This window comes from Lethenteron reissneri, chromosome 28, assembly GCF_015708825.2.
Source record: "Lethenteron reissneri isolate LAM-NWPU_2019-01 chromosome 28, ASM1570882v1, whole genome shotgun sequence".
NCBI classification, from domain to species: Eukaryota; Metazoa; Chordata; class Hyperoartia; order Petromyzontiformes; family Petromyzontidae; genus Lethenteron; species Lethenteron reissneri.
The window spans coordinates 1,497,980-1,519,280 of NC_083806.1; the positions used below are offsets into that span (position 1 = coordinate 1,497,980).

Sequence of the window (21,301 nt, forward strand, 5' to 3'; positions counted from 1 at the left end):
GTACTTCTTGTGAAATGCGTAGGAGGTTTGGCGAGGGGTTTAAAGTCATTATGCCCATGCATTATGCAGGATTAGCAGCATCAAAGGGAGGGAGTAAGGTCAGAATTAATAAAGGGAAGGAATGTTAAAAATATGGCGCCGCAGCAACTAATATGCTTATTGACTATACCTTGTCATATTACACTATGTTTTATTCTACCCACACTGCTATATATTCACTATAAAATTACGATACTATATATTACCTTATACATTGTATTAAACATTACACTTTAATACTATTTATTATTATATAATATGCTATACACTATACCATAAACCGTCGCGTGAAAGGTACTAAGATGAAGCAATTAAATATGTCAATGGGAGAATGGTGGTGGGAAGCTTGCAGCGGAGCAAAGAATCCATTCCATGCAGAGTGCATATCAAGAGGAATTTAGCATATTTATGGGAAATGCAGATATGCGATTAGGAGGATTGGCGAGGGGTTTAAGTCATTATGCCCATGCATTATGCAGGATTAGCAGTATCAAAGGGAGGGAGTAAGGTTAGAATTAATAAAGGGAAAGAATGTTAATAATATGGCGCCGCAGCAACTAATATGTTTTTAGACTATACATTGTAATATTACACTATGTATTATTCTGCCCACCCAACTGTATACCACACTGCTGTATATTCACTATACAATTACGATACTATATATTACCTTATACATTGTATTAAACATTACACTTTAATACAATTTATTATTATACAATATGCTATACACTATACCATTGACCGTCGCGTGAAAGGTACTAAGAGGAAGCAACGAAATATGTCAATGGGAGAGTGGTGGTAGGAAGCTTGCAGCGGAGCAAAGAATCCATTCCCTGCGGAGAATACAGGATATATAGTCAAAGTCAGTGAGTGGAACACGGCCTGAAAGTCACCGTAAACGTGGACACAATCAGTTAAGATCCGAAATGGTTTATTACGTCCTTCCAATGATTGCTAAGCCGGAATCCATCTTCTCGGTTGAAATTGTCTCTGTGTTTGTATATGTGGATCGCCTCATCAACGAATCTCCCATGGTAGCCAGATGGCTTGCAGATAACCTCTGTCTTGGAGAAGTCAATATCATGTGAACCCACTGAATTATAACAGTGATCTGCCACGGCTGAGGTGTTTGTCCTACCGTGTTTCAAGTCTGCTTTATGTTCACGGATGCGGTCCGAGACATGTTAATTTAATGACTTTAAAGTTGACGTGAAATACGAATAGCACTTTTTCGTCCCGGGGCATACCACGTGGTATCCGTGTACTTTTTTGATACGTAAACCCCACAGTTTGTCAATTAAAAAGGCTCAAAGTACCCGCGCAGACAGACAGACACACAGACAAAAAAAATGACGTTTATAGGTAAGATGTATCTCTTTCACAAGTCAAAAAGGCAAAAAGAGTCCACATATACTGGAGTGCATTTTAGTAGCACTCATCTGCATTGGTGATAATGATCCAGTGGTGAAAATTCCAGTATTTCCAGTAGACATGCTTTATTTTGTGAATTCTTATTTAAATAGTGTTATATTTTTACAAATATATACATGAATGTTTTCTACTTTGGTTTGTCTGACAGGAGCAATGACACTAATTTGTATTATGTATAGTATTGATTTGGTTTTGACATGAGAAGCTCATTGGCTGTACATCTACTCGTGATATGTACCTTATGGTGGGACCCCGGGGTCCCATAAGCCCCTGGCTCTCGCATAAACTGCGTTGCGACGTCATTTTATTTCTGTTGAAGGCGAACGATACGACAATCTATTCCTCTTAATGGGCTATACACGATGCGCTAATCAAAGTTTCGCTTGTTCAGCTGTTCTGCGCATTCGTCCTCGCTGTGCTTGGATGACATGACAACAATGATCCTCGCCAGGTGGGTCTCGGCGTTTATGTGCGCGGTGGGACGGAGTCGCCAAAAATAAATAAATTATTTGCGGTTTTGACTACCGTTTATTCGGGACCCCGGGGTCCCACCATAAGGATCATATTAAGAATACAGATCAGCAAAATCTGCGACTTTTCTTTTTTAAGGCATTTATTCTGACTGGTGATTGTGCACAGGAAAAGCGGCAAATTCTGAATAAGGTACCTCAGAGTTTCAATGACATAAAGCTCATCCTCGGCACAATTTCCATCATTATGGAGGAGTCTCTCACTATGGAGCTGATGCTGAATGATATCCAAGAGAAATATCACAACTTGGTTCTATTTGACATTGACGTAAGTACATTATTAGATGACATGTTGCTATCTGCCCATATATAGAGGTATGTTTGTCAGGGACAGCATTGCCTGTCGTATGATTAATGCTACTATGCCGAGTTGTTATGGCTGCCTATTGATGGTGCTAGTTGATGCTGGTATTAATCTTCATATCTTATAGTGTAACATCTTAAGCTGTCAATTGATAAAATATAGGTTTTTTGTTTAAATCAAATACCCGTGTATGAGAATAAAATATTAGTGGCGTTACACTTGACGAACACTTAATATCTGTGTGAAAAAAAATGTTATTTAATAAAAGATCTGTTTCAGTTAACACAAGAAGAAATTGAAGCTCTTGCTAATGTGCAATCATTATGGGAAAACCTGATAATGGACGCGAAGAAAACCAACTACAACCTAACCCCTTTAAAGAAACACTTTATGCAGGTGAGACGTGCTCATGTTTGTCATTAACTAAACAAAAAGTGTCACGTTATTTATTTCACGAATATACATGTATGGTTGCATGTTTTCACAGATTACTGCAGATGATATGAGCGTCTTTAAGCAAGACCTGATGCAGTTTATTGAGAGGTTCCGCTGTGAGGGCCCTGTCTCATTTGGACCTAACTTTGACAAAGGTTTGATATTTCTTTTTGATCTTATTCTATAATGTCGTAGTCAGCTCAACAGATTTTAGTATTTTAGTAAAGGTTTAAATTTTAGTTAGCTTGCATTTAACAAAAAGGCCAGTTATCTAAAATCATGTGAGAATAACTTTTTTAAAAGTAGCCTTAAATGCAGACCTGATTCGATTAAACGGTTGGTTTGGATGCTATTCAAACAGGGTTGCTATACTTGAATGGAAAATATATTTCAAAAGTCTCATTGGTTTACTGCTGTGACTCCCTATAGGCCTGGAAGTGTTGGTGATATTCCACAATGAAGCTGATGAGTATGGAAAAAGGAAAAAGGAACTGACAAACGCAGAGAAGCTATTTGACCTCCAAATTACTGCTTGCACAGACCTTGTTAGTGTTCAAACCGAAATTAAGGACTTGAAAGAAATCTACAACATTTACAGTCAACTGAAGGTTAGCAGCTTGAATACATGGATGGATATCCAAGTGGTAATCGCTTTAGGCAATGAGCCAGTTAGCAATGGTCTTTAGTTGAAATCCCAATAGCTGGCCGATTAAGCTGTAGCTTGTTGCACATTGTTTACCATCAGCTAAACAGTGTTCTTATGGATGTTTATCTTATTCAAAAGAGTAGACCATTCTATAACATGATAGCATACAATTTAAATGGTAACATTTTTTAGAGAGTCCAACCAATAGGTTAAGGAAACTGTAGGGTTCTTAGCATAGTCATTTTTCAAATGTTAGTTTGGGGAGTGTGATATAGCATTTGTGTGATGGTGGCATTGCAGAGGTATAGCATAATAGTGGGACTGCTGTTGCTTGGCCTCTGAGGCTGCACTAGTCAAAACATATTTATGTATTCAAATATATGTCAAATTACTGGAATAAGATGAAAACAAGACGTAGCAAGTTTTTTGATTTGCATCTTGCTGATTCCTCCACTAACACTACTGAGCAGGCCACAAAACAAAAGTGGGCACGGATGCTGTGGCGTGACCTGGACATGTCAAATTATGAAGAGGGGGTGGATGTGCTCATGAAGTCGCTGCACAGTCTCCCAAAGATGGTCAGGGAAATGTCTGCATCATTATTCTTGGAGGCTAAGATCAACGACTTCACCAGTGCATTGGCTCTGCTGGCATATTTGAAGGCAGAGGCACTGCAGGAGAGGTATTATGTGGGGGCCGTCGGCCCCCGGGGTCCCTCCCGCCTTCATCCCCTATTCCGTTTACGTTACCCCACCTCCCTATTACCCGCTACGGTTTCGCCGGCATTCGAACGCGACGCCCCTACGGTTACAGCTTCGCGCCGCGCTCCCACGCTGCGAGCATACGTGCGCACATCATCGTCGATCAAACGCCGTGCTCGCAGTATAGCCCTGTGCGGCACGTTACCAATGCGCATCCGTATCCGACACGTAACGAACGTATGCACGCACACACACACCGCGCCGTACACTCCAACTCCACACTGACTACTCGCGTTATGATCGTGCACCTGTGTCACACACGGAGTGAACACACGCGACACCCACTCTCGCACCGCTCTGCGCAGCGCTCCCCCGAGGCGAGCCGCAGCACTACAGAACCACTGCGTACACACGCTCACCCTGCACGACAAGATAACGCGAGACCACGCTTCGCTATTAATGATTTATTACCTGGTAACTAATGTTGAATCAGTGAGTCGACGAGGCTGGCCTATTCCACTAAACCGGCACCTATTCCCTATTTATCGGCTATGATTCTAATTCACCTTCTTACTCACTGTTAAGTGTCCACGGCGGTCCGCTGATCCTTGTGTTAACCGCGTGCCTCGGTACGTCGCACGGACGTCCGGGTCGCTGGCTCGAGCTGCGTCTGGTCGCCTGGCGCTGGAGTAAGAGAGCGATTTCCCCTCTGCGCTCTCCATTTATCCTGATTCCCGGACCCCTACCCCCTTCCCACGCACCGTGCGCCTTCGCTATGCTAATTAATCCTTTGTCCGCGCGGCGTGAACTCCAAACAATGGCACGCGCCCCCCTCGCCCGGGCCAGGCAGCTCCGCCGGTGCCTTTGTTCCGCTAATCAATGAGCGACCTGCACGGCGCAAATTCCAATCAATCCTTTTCTCACGCAGGCCCCCATCATCGAGGTTCATGCGGCGGTGTCCATCACAAAGGCCCGTCGTGGGAAGCTGTGCATGGCTCCCCGCGCGCCTCCCCTCTCCCGATTATTTATACTAATAGCCTTATCCTTTAACTCCCCTAACAATGGTGCCTGCGTACCCGAGCGTAATTATGCCGTTCCTACGCTGCCGGTGCGGGGGTGCCTGATTATGCAGTTCAGATGCGCTGCGTGTTTTCTAATGATGCTCCTCCATCACAATGCTTATTCCCTCTGCCTGCCCCGTCGATACTGGCGTGTGTGGGGGGAAATGCGCCTCAACCGCGCTGGCCGAATGCCCCACGCCGCGACCACACCATATTGAGGCCGGTCGCAGCGCCGCGGCGCAACGTAGCACGGGGGAGGTCATCCAATTCCCTGATCGCCGGAAACCGCGAGAATTAATCCCGATAAGGGTCTCTCGGATAAAAACCGGTCGATCAGGTAACCTTCCCTTCCAGCTCTATGGGGGGGGGGGGGGGGTGCGTGCGGGTGTGTGCTTATGTGGGGGGGGTGATGGGGGGCAGTGCGGTGGGGGAAGCCGGGCGGCTCCCTGGCTCGGCAGAGCGGCCCCGTCGCTGTGGCACCACATAGCCCCCCGGGGTGCCAGTCCCCGTCCCGGGTTGACTGGAGCACCTCGCCTGGGTTGCCCCCACGAGGTATCGCCGCGGGGTCCGCGGGATTCGCCCGGCCCTTGTGGCTGGCCTCGGGGGTGGCGGCTCCGTCTCCTGGGGCTCCGGCGGTGGTCTCCTCCTCCATTCCAACGGCTCCCCTCGGCCCCTGGCACCTGCGGGCTGGGGAACAAACTCAGAGGCGGTGGGGTTTAAGGGTCGCCGTCCTCGTCGCCCCCGGCCCCGCCCGGGGCCCCTCGGAGCCCTGGGCTCCGTGGGGCCCATATACTGCGCGAGGCCCCCGGGCACGGGGGATGCGGGTACTCCGGGATTTCGGGGCCTTCGGGTGACGGGGTTCTCTCTCGCCGGGGCCGCTTTCCACGGTTTTAAGCGGCGGACATTGACCACCGTCTCTCGACCCCTCTCCCCGCCATCAATTAGTACCGTCCAGGGGGAGATCTGTCGCACCACGGTCCAGGGTCCCCGCCAGTAGGTCGTCAGTTTCCCCACCTGCCCGGCCCCGACGCGAGGGGTGTGTAGCCACACCTTAGCGCCTGTCAGGAATAAGGGGGGTTCCATGCGGGGTCGGGTGCCCTGTTCCTGCCGCCGATGCGCGGCTTCCCCTTGCGGGTATGCTCGGCCTCGGGCTTCTCGTAGGGTCTCCAACAGGTGTTCCACGGGGCGGCTTCCCTCCTCCGGCTGGGGGGAAGGGACGCCGAATAGCAGATCTGCGGGTAAACGAGACTCACGGCCGAACATCATTAAAAACGGGGTTTGTCCCGTCGACGTGTGTACGGTGGTGGCGTAGGCGAAAAGGGCGTAGGGGAGGTGTTCATCCCAATCCCGTTGATTTGCGGCCGCCATACGTTTGAGTTTCCCCGCTAAGGTCTGATTCATGCGCTCCACCATCCCGTTCGCCTGGGGGTGGTACGCTGTGGTTCGGTCCTTCTGGATTCCGAACTCTCGGCACAGTGCCTGGAACAACTCGGCCTCGAACTCGCTACCCTGGTCGGTGAGGACTCGTTCTGGGATCCCGTGCTTAAGTACGTAGTGTTCCACAAATGCCCGGGCCACCACCAAGGCCGTTTTATCAGGGATGGCCACTGCCACGGGGTAGCGGGTGAAATACTCTACTGCGACTAGGATATATCGGTTGCCTCGATGGGATCGCGGGAATGGCCCCTGTAGGTCGATCCCGACCAGCTGATTCGTGCGGCTGATGCGGAACGGCCTTAGGGGTACCTGGTATCGTGCCGGTTTCGGCCCGCACTGCTGACAGGCGCGGCAGCCCTGTACCCAGGCCGCCACGTCTTGTGCCAATTTGGGCCAGAGATACTGGCGACGCAGGGTCTCTCGAGTACGTCGTTCCCCATCGTGGCCCCCGAGTGGGTGGTCATGCACCAGCCGTAGCAGCTGGGGTCGCACCTGGGCAGGAACACAGATGCACCCCAGCTGGCCGGCCTCGGTTAACTCCCGTACCACTCCGTTCTGCACACACAACCGGGCATACAAACCGCTCCAGGGTCCTGGTAGGGCGCTCTTTTCCTCCCGCAGTGCCGCCTCCACCGCCGCCAGATCCGGATCTCGCTGCTGGGTCTGTCTCAGCTGCTCGTCGTTTAGGCCCGGGAAGGCGCAGCCGACGTCCTCCTGGATCCGTCCGATCGGGTCCCGAGCCGCGGGTCCCGCGCTTGCCGGGCGGTCGACGGGATCCTCAGTGCCACCTGTGAGGGTCTCTGTGGCGCACACTGCACTCTCTCTCGCTGGGGGGGGGTCAGTGGCCGCGGCCTCTCGGGGGTCCGTTGCCTGCCGGCAGCGTCCCCCCGTGAAACACGGGCAGGCCTCCTCCGCCCTCGTCTCGGCGTACACCGTGGGTCGCCTCGACAAGGCGTCCGCGTTTGCATGCGTCCGGCCAGCCCGATACTCGATTTGCAGGTTGTACTCCTGCAACTGCGCCAACCACCGGGCCATCTGCCCCGGCGGCTCCTTGAATGTAAGAAGAAACTGCAGAGCATAATGGTCAGTGCGTACGCGACATCTCCTGCCGTACAAATACGGCCGGAACTGTTTGCATGCGAAAATCACGGCGTACAACTCTTGGCGGGTCACGCAATAGTTCAGCTCGGCCCCACTCAAGGTCCGGCTGGCGTACGCGATGACTCGTTCCGTCCCATCCTGTACCTGTGACAACACCGCGCCCAGCCCGCTGCTGCAGGCGTCGGTGTCCAAAATAAAATCGGTGGTAAAATCGGGGAAAGCAAGGGTGGGGGCGTGGGTGAGGTGGTCTTTGAGAGTGGTGAAGGCCGTCTGGCAGGCCCCCGTCCACTGATAGGGGTGCTTAGGGGAGGTGAGTTGGGTGAGGGGGCGTGCAATCTCGCTGAATCCCTTTACAAATCGACGATAATAGGTGGCGAGCCCCAAAAATGATCTGATCTCCGTCAGATTCCTTGGCCGTGGCCACTCCACTACGGCGCGTACCTTCTCCGGATCGGTGCACACGCCTGCCTTGCTGACGCGATGCCCGAGGTACCCCACCTCGCGTTGTGCGATGTAACACTTACGTGGCTTGAGCTTGAGATGAGCCGCTCGCAGTCGCTGGAACACCTCTCGAAGCCTGGACCAATGCTCAGACAAAGATCTACTGAACACTATCACATCGTCCAAGTAAATCAGGCACTGTTCCCATTGCAAACCCCGCATCACCAACTCCATCAACCGCTGGAACGTCGCGGGCGCGTTAGTGAGTCCGAACGGCAACACTCGAAACTCAAACAGGCCCATCGGGGTGGTGAATGCTGTTTTTGGCCGATCCTCCTCCGTCATCTCCACCTGCCAGTAACCGGACGCCAGATCGAGGGTGGAAAAATACCGCGCTCCTGCGAGACTGTCGAAGGTGTCGTCGATGCGGGGTATGGGGAAGGCATCGCCGAGCGTGACTGCATTTAGTTTACGGTAATCGACGCAGAACCGGGTTGACCCATCCTTTTTCGTTACTAGTACCACTGGGGCTGACCAGGGGCTCGCCGAGGGCTGAATTATGTTATCGCGAAGCATGTCCCCAACCGCCTCTTTGATCTGGGTGCGTTCGGGTGCGCCCACTCGGTACGCAGGGAGTTTGATGGGTCGGGCTGCACCGGTGTCAATTTGGTGCTTAACAAGGTCGGTCCGACCCACGTCCGAGTCGTGTTCGCTGAACACGTCGGCATACTCCCGCAGTAACTCGCGCAGCCGATCGGCCTCTCCCTTAGGTAAGTCCGCCCATGGTACATGTAACGCGTCGAGCAGGGGAACGACCTCGGCTCGGGGAGTCGGGCCGACTTGCCAGGCCAGGTCCTGCTCACCCTCAGGACGACCGGGGTCCTCAGCCCAGAGTGCGAACACCGAGTCGTTAGAGTGGCGTGCGTGCAGGGGGTGTACTGTGGCTATCGGGGTGCGCCGTCGCAGTATCTCTGGGGTATTGTGGGGGTTAAACATCCGCATAAACAATCGGTCCCCATCTGCGTTTACCAACGTGGCGGATCCCACAACCCCATACCGTTTTGCCAACTCCGGGTGAGGAGTTAGCATTACCTCCCCTGATGGTCGGAGCGCGGGGTCGGTGGGGGATGTTGCCACCGGCACCAGCATCTCGGTGAGCGGGCCGATGGTGACTGCCGTCGCCAGGATAGCGGCCACAGGTGCAAAGCGGCGGCGCGTTGGTTCTCGTCCCAGGAACGGTATCCGCTCGCCGTTGCTCTCCATGGTGGCGCATCGCTGGCGGGGTTGCACGTTGAGTCCCAACCGTTCTAGGAGGTCGGTGCCTGCGATACACTCGTGACACAACGCACTCGACACGTAGAACTCCTGCGTGCACACCTGGCTGCCTATGCGGACCTCTAGGGTGGCTCTCCCCAGCAGCCCCATTCCGGCTCCGCTCGCAGTGTGCAGCGCGCGGTCCGGGGCCTGCAGGTGACGCACGTCGACCCCGATCGCGCTGCAGTGCGCTGCGCTCACGAGCGAGGCCACCGCCCCCGTGTCCAGCAGGATTCGGGTACGCACTCCGTTTACCTCCCCTTCCACCAGCGACGTGGCCCCCGTGATCCCCGCCACCAGCTCCCGCAGCCAGTCGCCAGGAGTCACCGTTTCTGTGGGCGTTGTTGCTGGAACCTGTGTGGAGATCACTCGCTCGCCATTATTCTCACACCTTGTTTGTGTCGGGGCTACGTCGATTTCACCCCCCGGTGGTCCCCTCTCTAAGGGGGCCTTAGTGTTTGACCTTAGCTCTTGTCTAGCTCGGGCGACCTGAGGACAGTCCCTCACTAGATGCCCTCGGCGATCGCACATATAACATGCCCGGGGAGGGGTGGCGGCTCCGTAGTGGGCTCTCTGCCCACTCCCTCCTCCCCCAGTGCGCTGCTGCTCATACTCTGCTTCTAGTCGCGCTATCCTTCCAGTTAGCCCTCCTACCGTGGAGTCTAGTTCCCCCATCTCGGATCGGATGGTCTCAACGGAGGATTGCAGTTTGGTCATATTTTTATTCGTTTCCTCGCGTACCTGGGCTACCCTCTCACCTACGTGGGTTACCTTACCGTCCATTCGGTCTACCCGGCCAGCAATATCTCCAATGCCGGTCTGTAACCCGGCTACCCACCCCGGGGTCGTCTCGCTGGGTCTCTGTGGCTCTCTTTCCCGGCCCCTTACCGTCCTTGCGAGCTCCTGTTCCTCCTCCTCGTCTTCCGAGAGCAGGCTCGTAATGGCGCGCTCTCGTCCCAGCCCCCGGAGCTGCGCGCGTTCGCTGTGAATTCTTTCACACTTACGTGCGCGCTCGACAAGGGCGTTAAAGGGAAGACGTGGGCAGCTCATGTCTGGCTGCCACCACGCCGTGCGAGACAGGTACCGCTGGATTTTCTCGGCGGCCAGTTCCTCAATAACATCAGATGCGTACCCCGGGCGTGCGATCTTTGTTAACTCGCGCACATCCTCGGCGTAATCACGTAGATCTTCGCCAGGTTGGCGACGGCGCGCCTCTAAGGCCGATTTTGCTTCCTCCTCGTCACGCGTGCCAAAGCGCTGATCGAGTCGGCGCATCAGCTCCTCTAGCTGTGTCTGTGCGCTCGCGGGTAACGCTTCTACAAAATCGGCTGCCCGCCCATCAAGATTCATATTAAGTTGACGTACTGCCTGCGCGTCCGTCCATCCATTAATTTCCTTGGCCCCTAAGAGATTGCGGGCGAATGCCTTCCACGAAGGGGCCCCCCGGCCGGTAAATATTAGTCTTATTTTAGCGTGAGGTAACGCGGGGGTCCGTACCGCTTCCGACACCAATTTGTGGGGGCCGTCGGCCCCCGGGGTCCCTCCCGCCTTCATCCCCTATTCCGTTTACGTTACCCCACCTCCCTATTACCCGCTACGGTTTCGCCGGCATTCGAACGCGACGCCCCTACGGTTACAGCCTCGCGCCGCGCTCCCACGCTGCGAGCATACGTGCGCACATCATCGTCGATCAAACGCCGTGCTCGCAGTATAGCCCTGTGCGGCACGTTACCAATGCGCATCCGTATCCGACACGTAACGAACGTATGCACGCACACACACATCGCGCCGTACACTCCAACTCCACACTGACTACTCGCGTTATGATCGTGCACCTGTGTCACACACGGAGTGAACACACGCGACACCCACTCTCGCACCGCTCTGCGCAGCGCTCCCCCGAGGCGAGCCGCAGCACTACAGAACCACTGCGTATACACGCTCACCTTGCACGACAAGATCACGCGAGACCACGCTTCGCTATTAATGATTTATTACCTGGTAACTAATGTTGAATCAGTGAGTCGACGAGGCTGGCCTATTCCACTAAACCGGCACCTATTCCCTATTTATCGGCTATGATTCTAATTCACCTTCTTACTCACTGTTAAGTGTCCACGGCGGTCCGCTGATCCTTGTGTTAACCGCGTGCCTCGGTGCGTCGCACGGACGTCCTGGGTCGCTGGCTCGAGCTGCGTCTGGTCGCCTGGCGCTGGAGTAAGAGAGCGATTTCCCCTCTGCGCTCTCCATTTATCCTGATTCCCGGACCCCTACCCCCTTCCCACGCACCGTGCGCCTTCGCTATGCTAATTAATCCTTTGTCCGCGCGGCGTGAACTCCAAACAATGGCACGCGCCCCCCTCGCCCGGGCCAGGCAGCTCCGCCGGTGCCTTTGTTCCGCTAATCAATGAGCGACCTGCACGGCGCAAATTCCAATCAATCCTTTTCTCACGCAGGCCCCCATCATCGAGGTTCATGCGGCGGTGTCCATCACAAAGGCCCGTCGTGGGAAGCTGTGCATGGCTCCCCGCGCGCCTCCCCTCTCCCGATTATTTATACTAATAGCCTTATCCTTTAACTCCCCTAACAATGGTGCCTGCGTACCCGAGCGTAATTATGCCGTTCCTACGCTGCCGGTGCGGGGGTGCCTGATTATGCAGTTCAGATGCGCTGCGTGTTTTCTAATGATGCTCCTCCATCACAATGCTTATTCCCTCTGCCTGCCCCGTCGATACTGGCGTGTGTGGGGGGAAATGCGCCTCAACCGCGCTGGCCGAATGCCCCACGCCGCGACCACACCATATTAAGGCCGGTCGCAGCGCCGCGGCGCAACGTAGCACGGGGGAGGTCATCCAATTCCCTGATCGCCGGAAACCGTGAGAATTAATCCCGATAAGGGTCTCTCGGATAAAAACCGGTCGATCAGGTAACCTTCCCTTCCAGCTCTATGGGGGGGGGGGGGGGGGGAATGCGTGCGGGTGTGTGCTTATGTGGGGGGGGTGATGGGGGGCAGTGCGGTGGGGGAAGCCGGGCGGCTCCCTGGCTCGGCAGAGCGGCCCCGTCGCTGTGGCACCACAATTACGTGCAGGTGCAGTTAGTGTTGTATAAGAGAGTTCAGAAAGTATGCTGTTGATCCATTTTAATGCACGTATGACTGCTGTCCCTTTTTGTGTGTTAGGTTTTCACTTGTTTCCTCTATTACTGTAAACTAATCGAGAATTATCAAAACATTTCAAGAAGGATCCTCTCGAATTGAGATTGGAAACTCATCCAGGTTTTTATTGATACATAGAGGTCAAGGGCCATCACAGCTGTTGATTCTACCACAACCCCCCATCACTTCTGCTCGATCCCATGATAGTTTAAGTATCCAACCATCTGGTTTAAAGTACGATTTATTTCCATTATTTGTGTTTTCAATGCAGTACCTGTATTAGTAACCATCCTTCATTCTTCATATACTGTATGTCCACCCGAACAACGTCCTCTTTATATCGTCCGCAATGCTTTCTTGCCATGTTCTATTCCAATCTTCCAAGTCATTCACCTTATGCTACCATGTATTTCCTAGGAATACTTGAAAGTACCTATTTTCAAAGGCCATACATTGATTTGCTTAAGTTCAGCTTCCTGACCCATAGATTAAAAGGATGTTACTCTTGTCTCAAGCACATAGTTCTGAACACAAAAGTAGGCCAGTTACTTTTACAGTAGCTTGCGTAACATTTTTTAAAACTCACCCTGATACATGCATTTGTCTCTTGACCTGCTACTCACAATCATTACGTATGTACAAGGTTTATAAAGAACCTTGTACCCCCAGGATACAAGGTTCTTCATAAACCTCGCGCAACTAACCAGCGGGGTGGTGGCTTAGCGGTCGTTAACAATGCACATTTGAAAATTAAAAAGCTCTATCTACCGATGGCTCCTGCCACCTTGGAGGTCCAGTCCGTATCCCTCACTACTGAGTGCTTTTCCATCATTTCCATCTATCGCCCTCCAGATGGCAGCATCAACACCTTCTTAAACGAGCTTTCGGAATTCCTATATCTGATTCCTAACCCATCTCACAGGCTTGTGATTACAGGTGACTTTAATTGCCCCGGCAATACCCCAGCCTCCATCGATAGTCACCTTGAGTCAACTTTGGCTTGCCATAACCTAGTCATCACAAACTCAGGCCCCACCAGAGCTTCGTCAACCAACGTTGAGAACATGCTCGACCTGGTTCTGGAACCTGACCAGCACCGACGCATCACTGCACTGGGAGTTTTCCAAACTGGTTACTCCGACCACCGCCTCATACTTTCTTCCCTCCAATTTCCCAAGCCAATCACCATCAAATTCACCCGCAACTTGCGTAATTTTAAGGGTATCAAGTTTTCTGCTTTTCGTCACCTCCTTGCAAATTCGCTTTCAATGTTATCCCCATCATCGGATCCAACCGTCTGCGCTCTCCAACTAGAAGCTGACATGAGGGCGGCGCTGGACAAACTAGCTCCATTAAAATCACGAACCGCTAGGCAGTCTTCCCACGACACTCACTGGCTCTCAAGAGATGCCATCATTGCTAAGCGAACCAGGAGGCGCCTTGAAAGTATCGCATCCCGCAGTGGTCTACCTGCTGATCGACTTGCTTACAGAGTCGCCTGCAGGAAACTAACAAACTGATCCTAGTCTCACGTTCCTGCTACATTGAGGAACGCATCAAAAAACCAACTGGAAAACCGCGCATTCTATGTAAAACCCTCAAAGATCTTCTACATCCTGGTAGCACCATAGTCCCTCACCTTAGCGATCCCCTTGCCTCACTGAAACTTGCCACCTCTTTTAATACTTATTTCACCAACAAGCTAATCACCATCGTAAACTCGTGCACGTCTACCGACACATCGCACCATTGTACCCCACTCATGGTACCTAAAATTGTAAGCACTAACCCAGACACTCTTCTAATTACGCTAAAGCCGGTGTCTACAAAAGACGTTTTCTCGTTAATTGAATCACTTCATTTGAAGTCATCTCCACTCGACGTGCTCCCAGGTTCCTTGTTCAAGCAATGTGCTCCTGGAACTCGCCATCATGATCAGGAACATCGCAAATGCCTCCTTCTCTACGGGGTGTTTTCTGTCCAACCTCAAACCTGGCCTGGTTTCTCCCTTGTTAAAGAAACCAAGTCTTGACCCGGATGACCCATCTAGTTATCGTCCCATCACTAACCTCTCGAACCTCTCTAAACTCCTTGAACGACTAGCCCTCGCCCAGCTAAAACCACACATCACCTCCTCCGCAAACTACAGCACTCACTAGAGTGCTCGATAACATTTTAACGATCATTGATTGCGGCTCAACTGTTGCACTTATAATTCTTGACATTTCGTCAGCCTTTTACACCATCAACCATTCGCTCCTTGCTTCCCTCCTGAAATCCGACTTCGGTATATGCGGCTCAGCACTCATGTGATTAGTTTCGTACCTTTCTGACCGGCATGTCCACATCGCCTGAAACAATAGCATTATGCGGGGTTCCCCAGGGCTCTGTACTAGGTCCCCTGCTCTTCACAGCCTACACTTCCCCGATCGGCCTGCTCATCGCAAGCTTCGGTATTAAGCATCACTCATACGCGGATGACACGATTCTATTCACCGCCATCGATTCTAGCAATGCATCTGGATTCGAGAGGCTCTCGGAATGTACTACCCGCGGTGCAACAATGGATCACTGCACACAACCTAGCCCTTAATCCGAAAAAGTCAGTGGCCATCATGTTAGGTACCAAGCAACATCTCAATTCAGCAGCACTCCCCACATACATACACAACTTCGGTCACAGCATCAAGTTCACCGACCACTTCAGCTACCTCGGTGTCTTCCTAGATTCAACTTTATCCTTCGACCATCAAACCAACCATATCATCAGCTCATGTAACTTTCACTTGAAGGCTCTCAGACACATACGTCCTCTCATCTCTACTGAAATTGCCAACACATTGGCATGTTGCATAGTTGGGTCTCGCCTTGACTATTGCAACTCCGTCCTAGTCCGGACCTCCGCTGGAATGTACTACCCGCGGTGCAACAATGGATCACTGCACACAACCTAGCCCTTAATCCGAAAAAGTCAGTGGCCATCATGTTAGGTACCAAGCAACGTCTCAATTCAGCAGCACTCCCCACACACATACACATCTTCGGTCACAGCATCAAGTTCACCGACCACTTCAGCTACCTCGGTGTCATCCTAGATTCAACTTTATCCTTCGACCATCAAACCAACCATATCATCAGCTCATGTAACTTTCACCTGAAGGCTCTCAGACACATACGTCCTCTCATCTCTACTGAAATTGCCAACACATTGGCATGTTGCATAGTTGGGTCTCGCCTTGACTATTGCAACTCCGTCCTAGTCCGGACCTCCGCTGGCAAAACTAAAGAAACTTCAAAGACTACAAAACAACCTAGCACGCGTCGTCATTGCCCACACTCATCCCTGTCTCGACTCACTAGCTTGTCTCCGTGCTATCAACTACATACAAGATCGCCTGCCTCTGCCACAATGCCTTCATATCCGCTTGCCCGCCATACCTTTCTTCACTATTGACAACTTGCAGCTCAGCACACGGCAGATGCCTGCGCAGCGCGACTCACGACCTCCTCTTGATACCAAGATCCAGGATGGTCATGTCTATGCGCCGCTTCTCGGTGGCAGCCCCAACAGTCTGGAACGATATCCCTCTGCACATTCGCAGCATCACCTCAATCGCCTCCTTCAAGAGAGACTTAAAAACTCACTTCTACAATCATGCTTTTGAGTGACTTTGAGCTTGGCTCCGCGCCTCTGAGTTGCGGCCACTACGTCTGTAAATTTGCGCGCGTTACAAATTGAACTATTATTATTTATTTATTCAGGCGCGGCGCGCAGATAACGTGGTCTCGTATCCGACAGCTTTTGGGTTAGCGCTAACATATAGATACTTAGGCTAGGATAACATATAGATACTTGGGCTAGGCCAGCCCCCTATTAGAGACGACACGAAGACAGCGACGACGCAGAGACAGCGACGACGCAGAGACAGCGACGACGCAGAGACAGCGACGACGCAGAGACAGCGACGACGTGGAGACAGTCCATCCCGATCCCACGCCAGCCCCAAGCTCCCTCGCCCGCCGCCTTATATTCCCTGGCGTGGCTTCGCTCCGCCCCCGGCCACGCCCCCTTTCTCGAATTGTCTCGGCCAACCCCGAACTTCCTCGATAGTCCCCTCCTGTAATTATCCCTCGTGACCACTTGGTCATGCACTGTCCCTCTTTCTCCGCACTGTCCCTAGACGTATATTACTCTCTGAACTCATGACATCCTCTACTACCTTCACATCATCATTTCCTGACACCTGCAGTGACCATTTATAATAGCCTTATCTTAACACTGGGAATCTCATTTTAAGGACTCAATGTCCAGTCTTCGGACATGTGTCAAAAGTTGTGTTGCTTTTGCCATAATCCTTGCATATTCTGCATACTCCAAAGTCTAAGTTTCATATGAACCATTGTTGATTTATATGTGTTTGCTCAACCCATTTCCGTGATGACAGTGAACACATAGTGAAGCACAGCATGGACATGATAGGTGTGTTCCAAAAACCAACCCTGTCTTGTTGTGGGAAAAGGAATATGTCCATGAATTGTAGTCACTTGAAAGCTGTGGTCAAGTGGCCTCTATTATAGGGTTCTAGAAACCATAGGGGAGTACACCTAGCATATTCAAATACCATTCCAATAGGCCAATGAATCCTGTCTAATCATTGTATTTTATTAAGGCAGAGCTCCATTTGACTCTCACAGTGGACAACATTGTACATAAATTATCTGTATACTCATAATACATGTTTTTGGGTTAGATCGCATTATTTATAAATGTGTCGCAACCCTCCACCACCCGACACGGCCAATCAGTAAAAAAAGTGTCACGTTGACAAAAGACAAATAGTTTACTACTTTAGCCCACCGGTGTGTTGAAGAGTGAATCCATAACATTTACATTTTTCGAGTACGACGTTTCGCTGGTAATTACATCCAGCATCATCGGATAATTTGCCTGCTCCCGGTCTTAAATAGAGCAGCAGGGTGATATCATCATTTTACCCAATCAGGTGCAGAGATCAGAGGCAGAGAGGAGGTAATTATATAATAGCTTAGTAATCAGTTAAATGTTATGATTAGTAATCAGTTGTAGATTAGTAATTAGTTGTAATGTGTATTATTTAATAATTGAACCCAATCACTACCCATTATATACTACGTTAGCAATCAGTGAATTAGTGTATGTGTTTCCCCGAAAAGGAATTGTAATAATTATTGAATCATACACTTCCAGGCCGCACTGATTGGCCGTGCCAGGTGCTGGAGGGTTGCGACACATTTATAAATAACGCGATCAAACCCAAAAACCTTTATTATGAATAATATTGGTCGCGAAAGCCTACGTGTTAAACTATCTGTATACTGCCTTCCCTAATACAGTAATCATAGCCAATAAGCACTGGAACAGTTATTCAGTATCTGGTCGGAAGTGAATCTATCCACTCCAGCCTGGGCTGTAGGCTAAATGCTGATGTTATTTTAGGCCACATTCCACCAATGGTCGCCTGTACTTAGCAAGCTGTGTACATAGGATAATTGCTGAAGCCGTACCACAAGATACACTTTAGCGCACCAAGTAACACATCTACCAATGATCAAAATGTTTACTTAACTGAACTTGTGTTTTTTGTAAATTGTATATAGTGAATTGGTTACCAGTCCAGAGTAATGGGGGGGCAGGGATACCAAACAAAAACATGGGTAATGTAAACGATATGTAATTAGGGCTATAAAATGATTATTTTATTTACCTATGTAGAATGTGTGTGGAAATGCACAATGCATCATGTGGTATTATTGTTTTTTTCAAGTAATCAGATTATTAGCTGACATGTTTGCCGTCAGGTGGGCACCGAGTAACTGACCCAGTACAAGTGAAGAGCAGCTATTAAACTAGCGAATGGAAAGACGTGAAAGAGCACAGTTAATCCGCTGGATAATCTGACCATAGATACATTTTGACTTAAAACTTTCGTGACTGCAGGAATTCATATTATTTGGTTCTTTCCGTAAAGTCACGTAGATAGAAAATAAAAAAGTAATACAAAAAAAAGAAAAATATTTTTTATTTTATTTTCCAGCTACCTGACCATAGATAGTCAGGAGTTCACTGTATACAGCTACTTGCTAAACATATGCAAACATGTCTGAATATCTTTGTTACGTATACCTAAGTGTGTGATTGCATTTTACACTTTGCAGACACTGGAATAAGCTAATGGACATGGTGGGCATTCACTGTGACTTGGATCCTGACAAGTTTACACTGGAAAATGTGTTTTCTATGGAACTGCACAAACACAATGCCAAGATCCCAGAGATCATCACCATTGCTGCTAAGGAGATTAGCATAGAAAAGGTTTTTTGTTTGATATCACATCATTGAAAGTACATAATATTGAGAACAATCCATAAAGACCGATTTTAAGTCATAAATTATGTATCCAAAGTACTGGTTAAGGCATTTTTTAAACAAAAACAAGAGTTCAACTCTATCATGTGAGTGAGGCACACACAATGAAGAATGCACATTAAGAAAAATAGTTTTCCCAAAACATGTTGGGGTTTTCTTGTGAATTCAAAGAAGCATTCTTCAAAAAGGAATTGACTTATTCACAGCATGACTTTAACCCCGCAAAAGAGCCTTTGTAACTCTGAGCCTTAGCTTGATGAATGAATTAAATATTTTTCATGATCGCTGGGATTGACAATAAAGAGATTGAAAAAATGTGTTTTAAGCGGGAACTTGCATGCACGCGTTTGAGTGAGCAGGGCATACAGGAGATTGAGGATACATGGAAGAGCATGGAGTTTACACTTACACAGCACATGAAGGGGACGGAAGGACGAGGACATGTGCTGGACTCCACAGCTGAGATCGTACAAATGCTTGACGACCAAACCATGATCTTGCAGGGAATGGCCGGCAGCCGTTTTATTGGTCCCTTCCTTGGCACTGTGCAGAGCTCGTGAAAAATCCCTGTCCCTCATCAGAGAAGTCATTGAGGTATTTAAATTCACTCACAAATTGCTGGGTCGTGACATTCTGTTGTAGGTATCTATGTATGGTGAACTTCTTTCACACCGTACATAGCCAACTGCACTAATCAGAGGTGCGGGTGCTATTCAGATGTGCATTCATGATATTTCATTCTGAAATTTTCCATGTGCGGTAGCTATAATATGCCTTTAATGTGTATATTTGGGATGTGGGTTAATAAATCACACATGAGTTATTCTGTCAAGTTCACGAGACACCTACCTTCAACAATTGGAGATAGAACAGGCAGTATGTTTTTGACATATGCTATGTACTTGTGGATGTTCTCTGGACGCTTGTATTATACTGGGTAATTAATAGTTATATAGGAAATGCCTTTTGCTCAACTTTGTTGGTTAAAAATGCTGGCATTTTCTCCTTCATCTCTACATTCATGCAGAGTCTTGCACACACTTAAAGTAGTCTCATTTTGGAACTTACTAATATTCATTCAATAGCTATGACAGCTTAGGGCATAATGTAATATGTGCTATTTATAAATGTAATGATACTGATGATACAGAATCCCATTTCAACAGGGTTTGTAGTGACCCAAATGAATACACAGGGAAGTTAAGAATATGTATACAAGTACTCATGACTAGTGAAACATGTGAAGATACACGTGTCATAAATCAAAGGCAGGTGCACACAGGATGCTCATTGTAATGTTAGTTAAAATCTTACTTTGCTTCATAGCCAAGCATTTACATGTCTTCTCAATACAGATGTGGCTGGTGGTACAAAGTAAATGGATATATCTCGAGAGTATATTTACCGGAGCGGATATCAGGTCGCAGTTACCAGAGAAAGCCAAATGCTTCGACAACATGGACAAGATGTTTAGGAAGGTACCGAACGGTTTTGGTTTTAATCCAAACTTACAGTCCTGTCACTTGTATGTACGTGGGTTGTGGGATCTTACAAGTCAATGTTTGAAGTTGCCCATTCCTGCCAATTTCAACCAGTGTAGGACAAGCCATATGCGGTTCTAGCTCTTATCATATTTTTCATCTATTAACATCTCCATCACTAAAGTGGCAGGATGGAGGCATGCATGCATATACACATGAAGAAAAATATAATATGACGACACCCGCTGATGACAAGTGTTAGACCATATCATGTAAACCCATTTTGTGCCTTGGTGTAGATCATGTTGGAGACACTAAAGGACCCACTCATAAAGCACTGCTGCCTGGCACCAAATCGGTTATCATCACTGATGAACCTGTGCGAGGGGCTGGAGAACTGCCAGAAGAGCCTCAACGACTACCTGGACTCAAAGCGCAATGCATTCCCACGCTTTTTCTTCATCTCCGATGATGAGCTGCTGAGCATCCTGGGTAGCAGCAACCCCTCCTGTGTGCAGGAGCACATGATCAAGGTACACCAGCTTCTCTGTCGCTCTGTGCATGTTGCCACACGCATATGTTTTGTTGTATGTATGTGTAGCGTGTGTAATTACTGAGACACACACACTGTTCAACAGAGGCATCTCTTAATAAACAACTCACTGATCACCGGGTTCTAATCTGTCAAGTGTGGCTATGCCTGTCCTATATTGGTTACTATGTGTGTGTGAGTTAGCTAGTGAACGGGTCTGTAGCTCACACGCTACAGAACCCACGATTTCTAGTTAACTCCACGCGACGACCAAGAGCAGACCCC

At 49.6% G+C, this 21,301-nt stretch overlaps 1 protein-coding gene across 1 annotated transcript in view; it reads left to right on the top strand.

Moving 5' to 3' along the window:
- LOC133348754 (dynein axonemal heavy chain 10-like) overlaps positions 1–21,301 on the top strand; it is a 105,660-nt gene that overhangs the window by 27,318 nt on the left and 57,041 nt on the right. Inside the window, 10 exon segments of the mRNA XM_061561713.1 lie at positions 2,113–2,271; positions 2,587–2,703; positions 2,795–2,897; positions 3,172–3,350; positions 3,859–4,070; positions 18,793–18,949; positions 19,363–19,557; positions 19,559–19,597; positions 20,359–20,481; positions 20,784–21,017. Coding sequence (XP_061417697.1) covers positions 2,113–2,271; positions 2,587–2,703; positions 2,795–2,897; positions 3,172–3,350; positions 3,859–4,070; positions 18,793–18,949; positions 19,363–19,557; positions 19,559–19,597; positions 20,359–20,481; positions 20,784–21,017 — 1,518 coding nt within the window.